At 45.5% G+C, this 12,500-nt stretch overlaps 2 protein-coding genes across 4 annotated transcripts in view; both read right to left on the bottom strand.

The window, feature by feature from the left end:
* Nucleotides 1-2,202: 2,202 nt before the first annotated feature.
* Nucleotides 2,203-3,995, bottom strand: LOC120563008. Of its 3 annotated transcripts, none has more exons than XM_039807012.1 (2): nt 2,800-3,995; nt 2,203-2,768 (listed from the first exon to the last, which is right to left on the bottom strand). In XM_039807012.1, the coding sequence occupies exons 1-2, from the start codon at nt 3,937-3,939 to the stop codon at nt 2,262-2,264; spliced, it is 1,647 nt and encodes a 548-aa protein (XP_039662946.1). In that variant the 5' UTR covers nt 3,940-3,995; the 3' UTR covers nt 2,203-2,261. The 3 variants fall into 3 exon arrangements, with proteins under 3 accessions (XP_039662946.1, XP_039662948.1, XP_039662947.1); XM_039807014.1 differs by having other exon boundaries at nt 2,203-2,548; XM_039807013.1 differs by having other exon boundaries at nt 3,051-3,995.
* Nucleotides 3,996-9,649: 5,654 nt separating this feature from the next.
* LOC120563011 (synaptotagmin-11-like) overlaps nt 9,650-12,500 on the bottom strand; it is a 27,726-nt gene continuing 24,875 nt past the window's right edge. The window contains exons 4-5 of the mRNA XM_039807020.1: nt 10,702-10,822; nt 9,650-10,252 (exon numbers count right to left, since the gene is read on the bottom strand). Of these exons, the coding sequence (XP_039662954.1) occupies nt 9,942-10,252; nt 10,702-10,822 (432 nt within the window). The 3' untranslated portion in view covers nt 9,650-9,941. The remainder of the gene's footprint in view (nt 10,253-10,701; nt 10,823-12,500) is intronic.

The following is a 12,500-nucleotide window of genomic DNA, read 5'->3' as shown; positions in this document are numbered from 1 at the left end:
TGATTGTTTTAATATTCTACAAGATTATTAACTTTGTTCATGTGTAGATTCAAAAGGCTCCAAGTGAAACAGATGGCCTCGTTAACTGTGAGCATAGCAGAAGTTATTCTCGCTAAAGAACTGCAGCTCCTCACTCTGTTTCCTTCCAGCAGACAGGGGGAAGAAGGCCCTAACACGGTCTGAACCGTGTCTCCTTCTGTCTCCTGGGATAAGCAGGTGTTATGTCTAAATGTCTAAATATTAGGAACAGGAGCAGAATGGGAGGTTAGACAATCATCTGACTGTCTATGGTTATGGTTTCTAAAGTGCTAGCATGCTAAAGCTATCTTACAGAGGGGTTTCTGATTATAAAAGATGTGCTGAGCGTTGGTTCAGCAGAAGACCCTTTCAGAACGTGCTGTTGGTACTCGTGAAACTGTTACTCTCTATATTTGCAAATATAAATAAATACTCAAAGACCAAACTTTGGTTTAATTCTCAAATAGTCTTTAATTCGTCTCATCTTGTGTTTTTGATGCACACCCCTGCTGCTGACAAGAAAAACTTCCACCACGTCTCTCTCGCTCTCTGTGTGTGTGTGTGTGTGTGTGTCTCTGTGTGTGTGTGTGTGTCTCTGTCTCTGTGTGTGTGTGTGTGTGTCTCTGTGTGTGTGTGTGTCTCTGTGTGTGTGTGTGTGTCTCTGTCTCTGTGTGTGTGTCAATCAATTCAATTCAATTTGCTTTATTGGCATGAACAAAAAACATGTTGTTGCCAAAGCAGTTTACAGTCTTACAGTGTCTCTCTCTCTTTGTGTGTGTGTGTGTGTCTCTGTCTCTGTGTCTCTGTGTGTGTCTCTCTCTCTCTCTCTCTCTTTGTGTGTGTGTGTGTGTCTCTGTGTGTGTCTCTGTGTGTGTCTCTGTGTGTGTCTCTGTGTGTGTGTCTGTCTCTGTGTGTGTGTGTCTCTGTGTGTCTGTCTCTGTCTGTGTGTCTCTCTGTGTGTGTGTGTGTCTCTGTCTCTCTCTCTCTCTGTGTCTCTCTGTGTGTGTGTGTGTGTGTGTGTTGTGTGTGTGTGTCTCTCTCTGTATGTGTGTGTCTCTCTCTCTCTCTCTGTGTCTGTGTGTGTCTCTGTATGTGTGTGTGTCTCTGTCTCTGTGTCTCTCTCTCTGTGTGTGTGTGTGTGTGTCTCTCTCTCTGTTTGTCTCTCTCTCTGTGTTTCTGTGTGTGTGTGTGTGTGTATGTTGTGTGTGTGTGTGTCTCTGTGTGTGTGTATCTGTCTGTGGTGTGTCTAGCTATGTGTGTGTGTCTCTCTCTGTGTGTGTGTGTGTCTCTGGTGTCTCTGTGTGTGTGTGTGTCTCTGGTGTCTCTCTGTGTGTGTGTGTGTGTCTCTCTCTCTGTCTGTATCTCTGTGTGTCTCTCTCTGTGTGTGTGTGTCTATGTATGTGTGTGTCTCTCTCTCTCTCTCTCTCTCTGTGTGTCTGTGTGTGTCTCTGTATGTGTGTGTGTGTGTCTCTCTCTCTGTCTGTATCTCTGTGTGTCTCTCTCTCTGTGTGTGTGTCTATGTATGTGTGTGTCTCTCTCTCTCTCTCTGTGTGTCTGTGTGTGTCTCTGTATGTGTGTGTGTTTGCAATGAATGTGTTGTGAGATGAGTTTTATATGTGTGTGTGTTACAATGATGAGTAGAGTGGCTCTACAATTCCATTGTACTTAAATCTAATGACACTAAATTCCTTCCTTCATTGTCGTGTCTTTAGTCTCTGTCTGTGTCTGTCCCTGCGTCGGTGATTCCTATTGGCTTTCAGTTGTCCTAGTGTGTTGGTTTCTGTTTGCCTTGCCTTCTTCAGGACACCTTTTGTTCTCAAGTTGTTTTCATCCTAAAGGTGCCCTGCTACACGTATATTTCATGCCTTTGTGGTGATGTCTGAAGGTCTACCATGGACTCTGTAACCTTGGTTACCTTGTTTCAAGCCATTCTAGCGTGGTATAGAAAGCCTGCAGGAAGACTCAGCTCGATTTCTGCCAGTTCTCTCATTAATATTCAACGAGCTACGCTGCTTGACTCTGATTGGCTAACAGCTAGCCAATGAGAGCCTGGCTGTCAGCATCCTTTACCCAGCTCATGAATAGTAATGAGCTCAGGCAGCATGATGTCAGACTGACCAGCTGTTGTGATTGGTCTGATTTCTCTGCTTCTTCCTGTTCAGTAGCTAGAGCTGACAGAGGAGGTAGCAGTTTATTTACACATTCACCACATAACACAAACACACATATGGAGCTGACATATCTCAAAATATACAAGGAGAAACGGTTTTGTGTGGCAGGGCACCTTTAAATAAACCTTCAGACCCTTCCTGCTGCATGTTGGGTCCCACCTTGACATGTTGGGTCCCACCTTGACATGTTGGGTCCCACCCTGGCATGTTGGGTCCCACCTTGACATGTTGGGTCCCACCATGACATGTTGGGTCCCACCATGACATGTTGGGTCCCACCTTGACATGTTGGGTCCCACCCTGACATGTTGGGTCCCACCATGACATGTTGGGTCCCACCCTGACATGTTGGGTCCCACCTTGACATGTTGGGTCCCACCATGACATGTTGGGTCCCACCATGACATGTTGGGTCCCACCCTGACATGTTGGGTCCCACCCTGACATGTTGGGTCCCACCCTGACATGTTGGGTCCCACCATGACATGTTGGGTCCCACCATGACATGTTGGGTCCCACCATGACATGTTGGGTCCCACCATGACATGTTGGGTCCCACCATGACATGTTGGGTCCCACCTTGACATGTTGGGTCCCACCCTGCACAGACCCTGACATGTTGGGTCCCACCCTGACATGTTGGGTCCCACCCTGACATGTTGGGTCCCACCCTGACATGTTGGGTCCCACCATGACATGTTGGGTCCCACCCTGACATGTTGGGTCCCACCCTGACATGTTGGGTCCCACCATGACATGTTGGGTCCCACCCTGACATGTTGGGTCCCACCCTGACATGTTGGGTCCCACCCTGACATGTTGGGTCCCACCCTGACATGTTGGATCCCACCCTGCACAGACCATGACATGTTGGGTCCCACCCTGACATGTTGGGTCCCACCCTGCACAGACCCTGACATGTTGGGTCCCACCCTGACATGTTGGGTCCCAGCCTACACACACCCTGACATGTTGGGTCCGAGCCTCCACAGACCCTGACATGTTGGGTCCAGGCCTCCCACAGACCCTGACATGTTGGGTCCCAGCCTCCACAGAACCTGACATGTTGGGTCCGAGCCTCCACAGAACCTGACATGTTGGGTCCAGGCCTCCCACAGACCCTGACATGTTGGGTCCCAGCCTCCACAGACCCTGATATGTTGGGTCCCAGCCTCCACAGACCCTGACATGTTGGGTCCCAGCCTCCACAGACCCTGACATGTTGGGTCCAAGCCTCCACAGACCCTGACATGTTGGGTCCCAGCCTCCACAGACCCTGACATGTTGGGTCCCAGCCTCCACAGACCCTGATATGTTGGGTCCCAGCCTCCACAGACCCTGACATGTTGGGTCCCAGCCTCCACAGACCCTGACATGTTGGGTCCCAGCCTGCACAGACCCTGATATGTTGGGTCCCAGCCTCCACAGACCCTGACATGTTGGGTCCCAGCCTCCACAGACCCTGACATGTTGGGTCCCAGCCTCCACAGACCCTGACATGTTGGGTCCCAGCCTCCACAGACCCTGACATGTTGGGTCCCAGCCTCCACAGACCCTGATATGTTGGGTCCCAGCCTCCACAGACCCTGATATGTTGGGTCCCAGCCTCCACAGACCCTGATATGTTGGGTCCCAGCCTCCACAGACCCTGATATGTTGGGTCCCAGCCTCCCACAGACCCTGACATGTTGGGTCCCAGCCTCCCACAGACCCTGACATGTTGGGTCCGAGCTTCCACAGTCCCTGACATGTTGGGTCCGAGCCCATATTATGAAAAAATCACCTTTTTCTGGGATTTGGGGAGTTATTTTGTGTCTCTGGTGCTTCATACAAACTTTGAAATAAACCCATCCATGGTGTTCTGAGTGAGATCTGGTTTCTGAATGTGTCCTGCCTTCAGTCTCCTGGTGAGCTGGTCAACATCTGCACGGCTTTCTACGTCACTAGCCAAAACCAGGGGGCTAGGGGGCTAACCGTTAGCATGCTAGCGTTAGCGTGCTAGCGCTAGCATGCTACCTCGTTCTCAATGGCAAAGCACGGCTACAACACACACTAGTTCACCATAATCTCCAGAAGAACTACTTCCATGTGCTCCCTGGTTTAGAAGAAGTCTCCCAGCTGATCCTGCCTTGGAACTGACTGAAGTTGGAGAAACAGCCTTTCTTTTACTGTCTATGGAGCTAGCTGACATCATCTACGATCTGAGCTACTGAGCATGTGCGAGTGCAGAAGAAAAGAGGTCTCACTCTGTAGCTAAAACAGAGACCTGAACACAGGGTGAAAAAAGGAGCTGCAGCAATGTGCAGTACAACTAAAATATGGTGTTTTTAGATAATTAAACCATGTAAACCTATTCTGGTACAACCTCAAAATACAATTATGAACCTGAAAATGAGCAGAATATGGGAGCTTTAAAGAGAAACGAGACGTCAGGCGAAAACATTCATGGCTAACTTGTTTCTTTTTTATTTGCACGTCCAATTAGTGTTCAACAAACCTAACACAGAGGTTAGCATCTGGTTTACAGCAGGGGGCGCTCACACACACTGAAGCTCCGAGGACATCAGACAGGAAGGAAACCAGCAAACATCTTAATATCTGTACAAATCTACAGGCAGTCTCGGGACTTCTTTACATCTCCCAGGTTCAAAGGGACAGTTTCTTCTTCTACGGTTATTAAAGTTAGCGAGCTGTCGGCCTCACTCACGAGCAGACTTAACCCTTGTGTTGTCCTCGGGTCCAATTGGACCCATTTTTTATATCAGAATTATGGATTTCTTTTAACCAAAAAGTGTGTGTGTGTGTATGTGTGTATCTGTGCATGTGTGTGTCTGTGTGTGTGTGCCTGTGTGTGTGTGTCTCTGTGTTTGTGTGTGTCTGTGTGTGTGTGCATGTGTGTGTGTCTCTGTGTGTGTGTGTCTGTGCATGTGTGTATGTGTCTGTGTGTGTGTATGTGTGTGTCTGTGCATGTGTGTCTGTGTGTGTGTGTATGTGTGTATGTGTCTGTGTGTATGTGTCTGTGTCTGTGTGTATGTGTCTGTGTGTATGTGTCTGTGTGTGTGTGTATGTGTGTGTGTGTGTGTGTGTGTATATGTGTGTGTCTGTGCATGTGTGTCTGTGTCTGTAATGTAACATTCTTGGCAGGTAAAAATAATGATTACTTTCATTGAATTGTGGGTGTTTTTTCTTCAATTTTATAGCATGTGAAATAAACTGTGATCTAGTCAACATGCTCTGATCATAACTATCAGTCAAAATAATTCATAATTTCAGTTTTATAAAACAAAAAAAAATAGGTATTATGTCTTTTAAATTAGGTTTATTGACCACGTATTTTAAAAAAAGCGTCAAAAAAAGTGACAAAAACGTTTCAAAAAGAGCCAAAAAAAGTTCATCGTCAATTGTGACCCAGAAGGACAACGAGTTGACGGTCTACGAGAAGCCAACACCAGGGTTAAGGTGATTTTATAACTTTAAAAAAGTGCTTTTTTAAGACTTTAAGTTGGAAACAAACAGCAATCACTCAAATAACAAAATGTTCAAACCAGTTTCAACTAGAGCTGCAACCATCGGTAGAAAAGAATCGCAAACTATTTAGATAAACGATTAATCGTTAAAGTAAAACGCTGTTTCTGTGTGTGTGTGTGTCTGTCTGTCTGACAGTGTGTGTGTGTGTGTCTGTCTGTGTGTGTGTCTGTCTGTCTGTGTGTGTCTGTCTGACTGTGTGTGTGTGTGTGTCTCTGTGTCTGTCTGACAGTGTGTGTGTGTGTGTGTCTGTCTGTCTGTCTGTGTGTGTCTGTGTCTCTGTGTGTGTCTGACAGTGTGTGTGTCTGTCTGTCTATCTGTGTGTGTGTGTGTCTGTCTGTGTGTGTCTCTGTCTGACAGTGTGTGTGTCTGTCTGTCTGTCTGTGTGTGTGTCTGTCTGTCTGTCTGTCTGTCTGTGTGTGTGTGTGTGTGTGTGTGTGTGTGTGTGTGTGTGTGTGTGTGTGTGTGTGTGGTGTTCCAGCCTCTGAAATCTGGAGATCTCCCGCTCTTTTCTCTGTTTTATATATGATATTAAACATGAATATATATTTGGGGGTTTTGGTTCAACTTTGAGTTTTTCTGGGTCAACATTTGAAATCTAAACTTTTATTTTTGACATCTTTCATCTTCTGTTTTCTCCAAATGCTATAAAATTGAATAAAATCCCCAAATCCAAAGAAAGAAATGAACTGATCATTTATTTAACTTGTGAAGAGCGCTGTAGGGAACCATCCACGTTATATTTTTGGGACACTTTGATTGAAAGAAACCCCAAATATTCTGATATAGAAACTTTTTGAAAATGGGTCAGATTGGACCCCGAAGACAACAGGAGGGTTAGGACTTTGAGAAACTGGCGATGGACATCTTTTATAAACCAAAACGATGAATCGATAAATTAATTAGTTGCAGCTCTAATTCCAACCTCACTTTCGACAAACATCTGGGCTTTTATAAAACACACTCGAGTGACCCAAAGAAGGTTACATCATCTCTGCAAGGAAACGTTCACACACAGCAGCACACGTTTAGTCAGAGGACAACGAAAGAAAATGCACAACATGAGACAGAAAAAAGGAAGGAAGGAAGGAAGGAAGGAAGGAAGGAAGGAAGGAAGGAAGGAAGGAAGCTGTGGCGGCTTGAGTACTGCCAACATGTTCCTGTTTCCATGTTGTGGTTTGTAGAGTCACAGCGTGTACCAATAACAAGGTCACATGACACACAGCCATCTTCTAACCATATACATACTGGGGACTATACTCTCAGAAGGCGAAGCACTGCTACTCTCTTCTCCTCACCAAGGGGCTTCTCAGGTGCTGCGAGCATATCCCTCCGCCCAAGTAGCAGAGAGTAGCAGTGCTTCGCCTTTCTGAGAATATAGTTCCCAGTATGTATAGAGTTAGAAGATGGCTGTGTGTCATGTGACCTTGTTATTAGTACACGTTGTGACTATAAAAATCACAACATGGAAATAGGAAAATGTTGGCATTAATTTTGTCACTTATTGGGAGCAGTAGGCTAGATGGAGCCGGTTACCTCCAGGATCTGTGCTAAGCTAGGCTAGATGGAGCCGGTTACCTCCAGGATCTGTGCTAAGCTAGGCCAGATGGAGCCAGTTACCTCCAGGATCTGTGCTAAGCTAGGCCAGATGGAGCCAGTTACCTCCAGGATCTGTGCTAAGCTAGGCCAGATGGAGCCAGTTACCTCCAGGATCTGTGCTAAGCTAGGCCAGATGGAGCCAGTTACCTCCAGGATCTGTGCTAAGCTAGGCTAGATGGAGCCAGTTACCTCCAGGATCTGTGCTACGCTAGGCTAGATGGAGCCGGTTACCTCCAGGATCTGTGCTAAGCTAGGCTAGATGGAGCAGGTTACCTCCAGGATCTATGCTAAGCTAGGCTAGCGGTGGGTGCGCCAGACAGAGTTAGGACACACACAGAGATGAGAAGGGTCTGTGTGGACTTATCTAACTCTGGGGGATACAGTGAATAAGACAAAGTCCCAATAAGTCGGCGTGCTCCTTTAAGGATTAGTTGACAAACCTGCAAAGATGAACTGGAGTTCAGTTGGAGATTAAATCAAGTTAATCTCCAACTATTGTGAAAGTCAAATAATCGGTTTGAGTCCATTTTTTTTTAGGAGAAAAGAGACAGAAATCCCACAGGTTTCCGTGGTATCGTGCAGGCCGGATGGTAATGAGAAAACGAAGTGAAGAATCCGCCACTCGCTGCTTCCATCAGAGAGTCTTGAGGGAATGTCGTAAATTAAATATCATTCATGTTACAAACAAGTATTATACATCGTCTCTCAGTCTGCTTGAAAGCTGATTTCGTTAGCGTCTACGGTGAGTTTTTTTTGTGTAAATCCCCCGTTAACGATGCGTAAGGAGCGATGACAGAGAGCGTCCATCAGAGAGCATGTTGAATATTCGCCACCGCGGCGCCACACATCGGGAGAGTTGTAGCAGGTTCTTATTGGCTCCTACGGAGGAGTACTTATACTTGGATATATTAGCTATATAGCAGTGTTAGTGAGTATTTAAATTGGCATCTGCTTCCAGTCGGTGTAAAAGTCAGAAGTTCTTCATTTTGGAGTTTTTTTCTCGTTGGACAGACATGCAATGAGCTGCATGACAACAACAGCAAGAGGGAGGGGGGAATGTTTGTTATTTTTAAATCTTTTTTTGTTGTTTTTAAAATCATATTTGAAGCATTCCTCCTCCACCCCCCCCCCCCCCTCCCCTCCCCCAACACCCCCCCGCCTCCACACACACGGACAGCCAGGAGACACGAGGACAGTCTGAGAAATGGATTCATGGGTCATCTTTTTAAAATAGTTTCCGCAGGATGTTTCTGAGACTTGTGAAGAGCGAGAGAGAGAGAAAGTAGAGACAGAGAGTGTGTTTGAAGGGTGATTTCGGTACAAGTCTTAGTCTATAGTGGGTGATGGGAGCAACAATCTCTGAAGTTGGTCCAGTATTGAGTGAGAACGCTGTAACCAGCAGCTGTAAACTGGGCTGAAATGTAATCCTACAGGACTAATGTTCAGCATCAGTTAGTGTCCACTTAAAGTTCTGTTGTTGCTGCTGACAGACTCAGATAATTATTCCAAGTGTCTGACAACATTATGGGATGGATCCCTACAGAGATAGAGCTTTTAGTTAAAGAGTAAGATCCTTTTAGTTTAACATGAAACAGCCCCGAAATCACCATCACCAAACTCCACCAGACTCCATGTAAATAATCAGGACTTTTAGCGTGGATAGAGCCAGCATATCTCCACCAGACTCCATGTAAATAATCAGGACTTTTAGTGTGTATAGAGCCAGCATATCTCCACCAGACTCCATGTAAATAATCAGGACTTTTAGTGTGTATAGAGCCAGCATATCTCCACCAGACTCCATGTAAATAATCAGGACTTTTAGTGTGTATAGAGCCAGCATATCTCCACCAGACTCCATGTAAATAATCAGGACTTTTAGCGTGTATATAGCCAGCATATCTCCACCAGACTCCATGTAAATAATCAGGACTTTTAGTGTGTATAGAGCCAGCATATCTCCACCAGACTCCATGTAAATAATCAGGACTTTTAGCGTGTATAGAGCCAGCATATCTCCACCAGACTCCATGTAAATAATCAGGACTTTTATCATCGTATAACACACTTCATTCAAAGTGGACAGAAACTAAATAAAACTATCAAAAGCCATCTTGGTTCATCTTTCCACTGTTCCAACAATCACCACTCTGGTTTGGTTGAAATAAACCCTTAATTCACCCATTTACATGTGGAGATATGCTGCTCTATACACGCTAAAAGTCCTGATTATTTACTTTATTTACTTATTTACTTACTCTTTAACTAAAAGGTCTATCTCTGTAGGGATCCATCCCATAATGTTGTCGGACTCTTAGAATAATAATCTGAGTCTGTCAGCGGCAACAACAAAACTTTTAGTGGACTCTAACTGATAATTCTGGACCAGTTTCAGAGTTTTTTGTTCACATCAGTCACAAAAACATGGGAACATAGAGTCCAGGCAAAATACCGAAGTTACCCTTGAACTTTGATCACAACAATGTGTGTGTGTGTGTGTATGTGTGTGTATGTTTGTCTGTGTGTGTGTGTGTGTGTGTGTGTCTTTGTTTCCCAGCGGTGTTGGCTGGTAGAGTCCCAGCCGCGTGGCGGTGTTGCGTGTCGGCTGGTTTTCTGGCGGTTCCGCCCTCAGTACTCGCTCAGGTTGTGCCATTTGGAGATCTGCCGGCGCGGGTTTTCGCAGACCTCCCGCCAGTGGGAGGCGCCAGAGGGGGCGGGGCTGTGCAGGCCGAGCAGCAGGCGGCCCAGCACCTCGTTCTTGGTGGTCCGGTCGAAGTCGACCACCAGGAACTCCACGGAGATCTCGGGCAGCAGCTCGGGCGGGATGTCGTAGATGAAGGACTCGTTGAAGACCGGGTTCAGCGTGCACTTCTTCACGTGCGTCTTCTTCTTGGCGATCCGTTTACGTCCGTAGAAGACGTTCACCTTCACGTACGGATCTGGGGACGAAAAAAGACACGAAACTTTAAAGGTCCCATGCCATGGTGCTCTTTGGATGCTTTTATATAGACCTTAGTGGTCCCTAATACTGTATCTGAAGTCTCTTTTATATAGACCTTAGTGGTCCCCTAATACTGTATCTGAAGTCTCTTTTATATAGACCTTAGTGGTCCCCTAATACTGTATCTGAAGTCTCTTTTATATAGACCTTAGTGGTCCCCTAATACTGTATCTGAAGTCTCTTTTATATAGACCTTAGTGGTCCCCTAATACTGTATCTGAAGTCTCTTTTATATAGACCTTAGTGGTCCCCTAATACTGTATCTGAAGTCTCTTTTATATAGACCTTAGTGGTATTAGGGGACCACTAAGGTCTATATAAAAGAGACTTCAAAATGCTGATTTTTAAGCTCCATAAACTCCCCCAACACTGGGCTGGATGACTCACTTGCTGACAGGCCGGTGATGTCCATCTTGGGGAGGTGTCGAGCCTTCAGGACGACCACGCTGAGACGGTGAGACACGGGCTGGTAGGACAGAGACGCCAGCAGCTCCCCACGGCTCTCACACTGCAAACACACACACACACCGGCTCTTTAAAGGGATACTACGTAATACACACTCTGAAAACACACACTGCAAACACACACACACACCGGCTCTTTAAAGGGATACTACGTAATACACACTCTGAAAACACACACACACACACACACCGGCTCTTTAAAGGGATACTACGTAATACACACTCTGAAAACACACACACACACACACTCGGGCTCTTTAAAGGGACAGTACGTAATACACACTCTGAAAACACACACACACACACACACACTCTGGCTCTTTAAAGGGACAGTACATAATACACACTCTGAAAAAACACACACACACACACACACACACACACACACACACACTCAGGCTCTTTAAAGGGATACTACATAATACACACTGAAAACACACACACACACACACACACACACACACACACACTCGGGCTCTTTAAAGGGATACTACGTAATACACACTGAAAACACACACACACACAACCACACACACACACTCAGGCTCTTTAAAGGGATACTACATAATACACACTGAAAACACACACACACACACACACACACACTCGGGCTCTTTAAAGGGATACTACGTAATACACACTGAAAACACACACACACACACACACAATACACAAAACAAACACACACAAACACACAAACAAACACACACACACACACACACGCGGCTCTTTAAAGGGATACTACATAATACACACTCTGAAAACACACACACACACACACACACACAACACACACACTCAGGCTCTTTAAAGGATACTACATAATACACACTCTGGAAAACACAATAAAACACAATAACACACACACACACAGGCTCTTTAAAGGGATACTACGTAATAATACACACTCTGGAAAACACACACACAACACACAAAAACACAACAATATATTTTTAAAGGGATACTACGTAATACACACTCTGAAAACACACACAAAACAACAACACACACACTCCGGCTCTTTAAAGGATACCACTTAATACAACTCGAAAACACACACACACACACACACACACACACACAACACACACACACACACCCTTGGCTCTTTAAAGGAATGGATACTACATACATACACTGAAAACACACACACACACACACACACACACACACACTCAGGCTCTTTAAAGGGATAGTACATAATACACAACACTGAAAACACACACACACACACACACACACAAACTGGGCTCTTTAAAGGGACAGTACATAATACACACTCTGAAAACACACACACCACACACACACACACAGGCCTTTAAAGGGATAATGTAACACACACACTCTGAAAACACACACACACACACACACACACACACAGGCTCTTTAAAAGGGACACTCACGTAATACACACTCTGAAAACACACACACACACACACACACACACACACACACACACACACACACAGGCTCTTTAAAGGGACACTCACGTAATACACACTCTGAAAAAACACACACACACACACACACACAGGCTCTTAAAGGGATACTACGTAACACATACACTCTGAAAACACACACACACACACACACACACACACACACACAGGCTCTTTAAAGGGATACTACGTAATACACACTCTGAAAACACACACACACACACACACACACACACACAGGCTCTTTAAAGGGATACTACGTAATACACACTCTGAAAACAC

Source organism: Perca fluviatilis, chromosome 7 (assembly GCF_010015445.1).
Source record: "Perca fluviatilis chromosome 7, GENO_Pfluv_1.0, whole genome shotgun sequence".
In the NCBI taxonomy this organism is placed as follows: Eukaryota; Metazoa; Chordata; class Actinopteri; order Perciformes; family Percidae; genus Perca; species Perca fluviatilis.
The sequence above is the reverse complement of the archived record's forward strand: the minus strand, read 5'-3'. Positions and strand labels throughout refer to the sequence as shown.

Bases quoted from the DNA above. Each gene is read 5' to 3' on its own strand.
- LOC120563008 (XM_039807012.1), bottom strand. From the start codon at position 3,939: ATGTCAGGGACTGTGGAAGCTCGGACCCAACATGTCAGGGTCTGTGGG. The intron at 2,769-2,799 runs GTCTGTGCAGGG...CAACATGTCAAG, and splicing joins GTGGGACCCAACATGTCAGG to GTGGGACCCAACATGTCATG.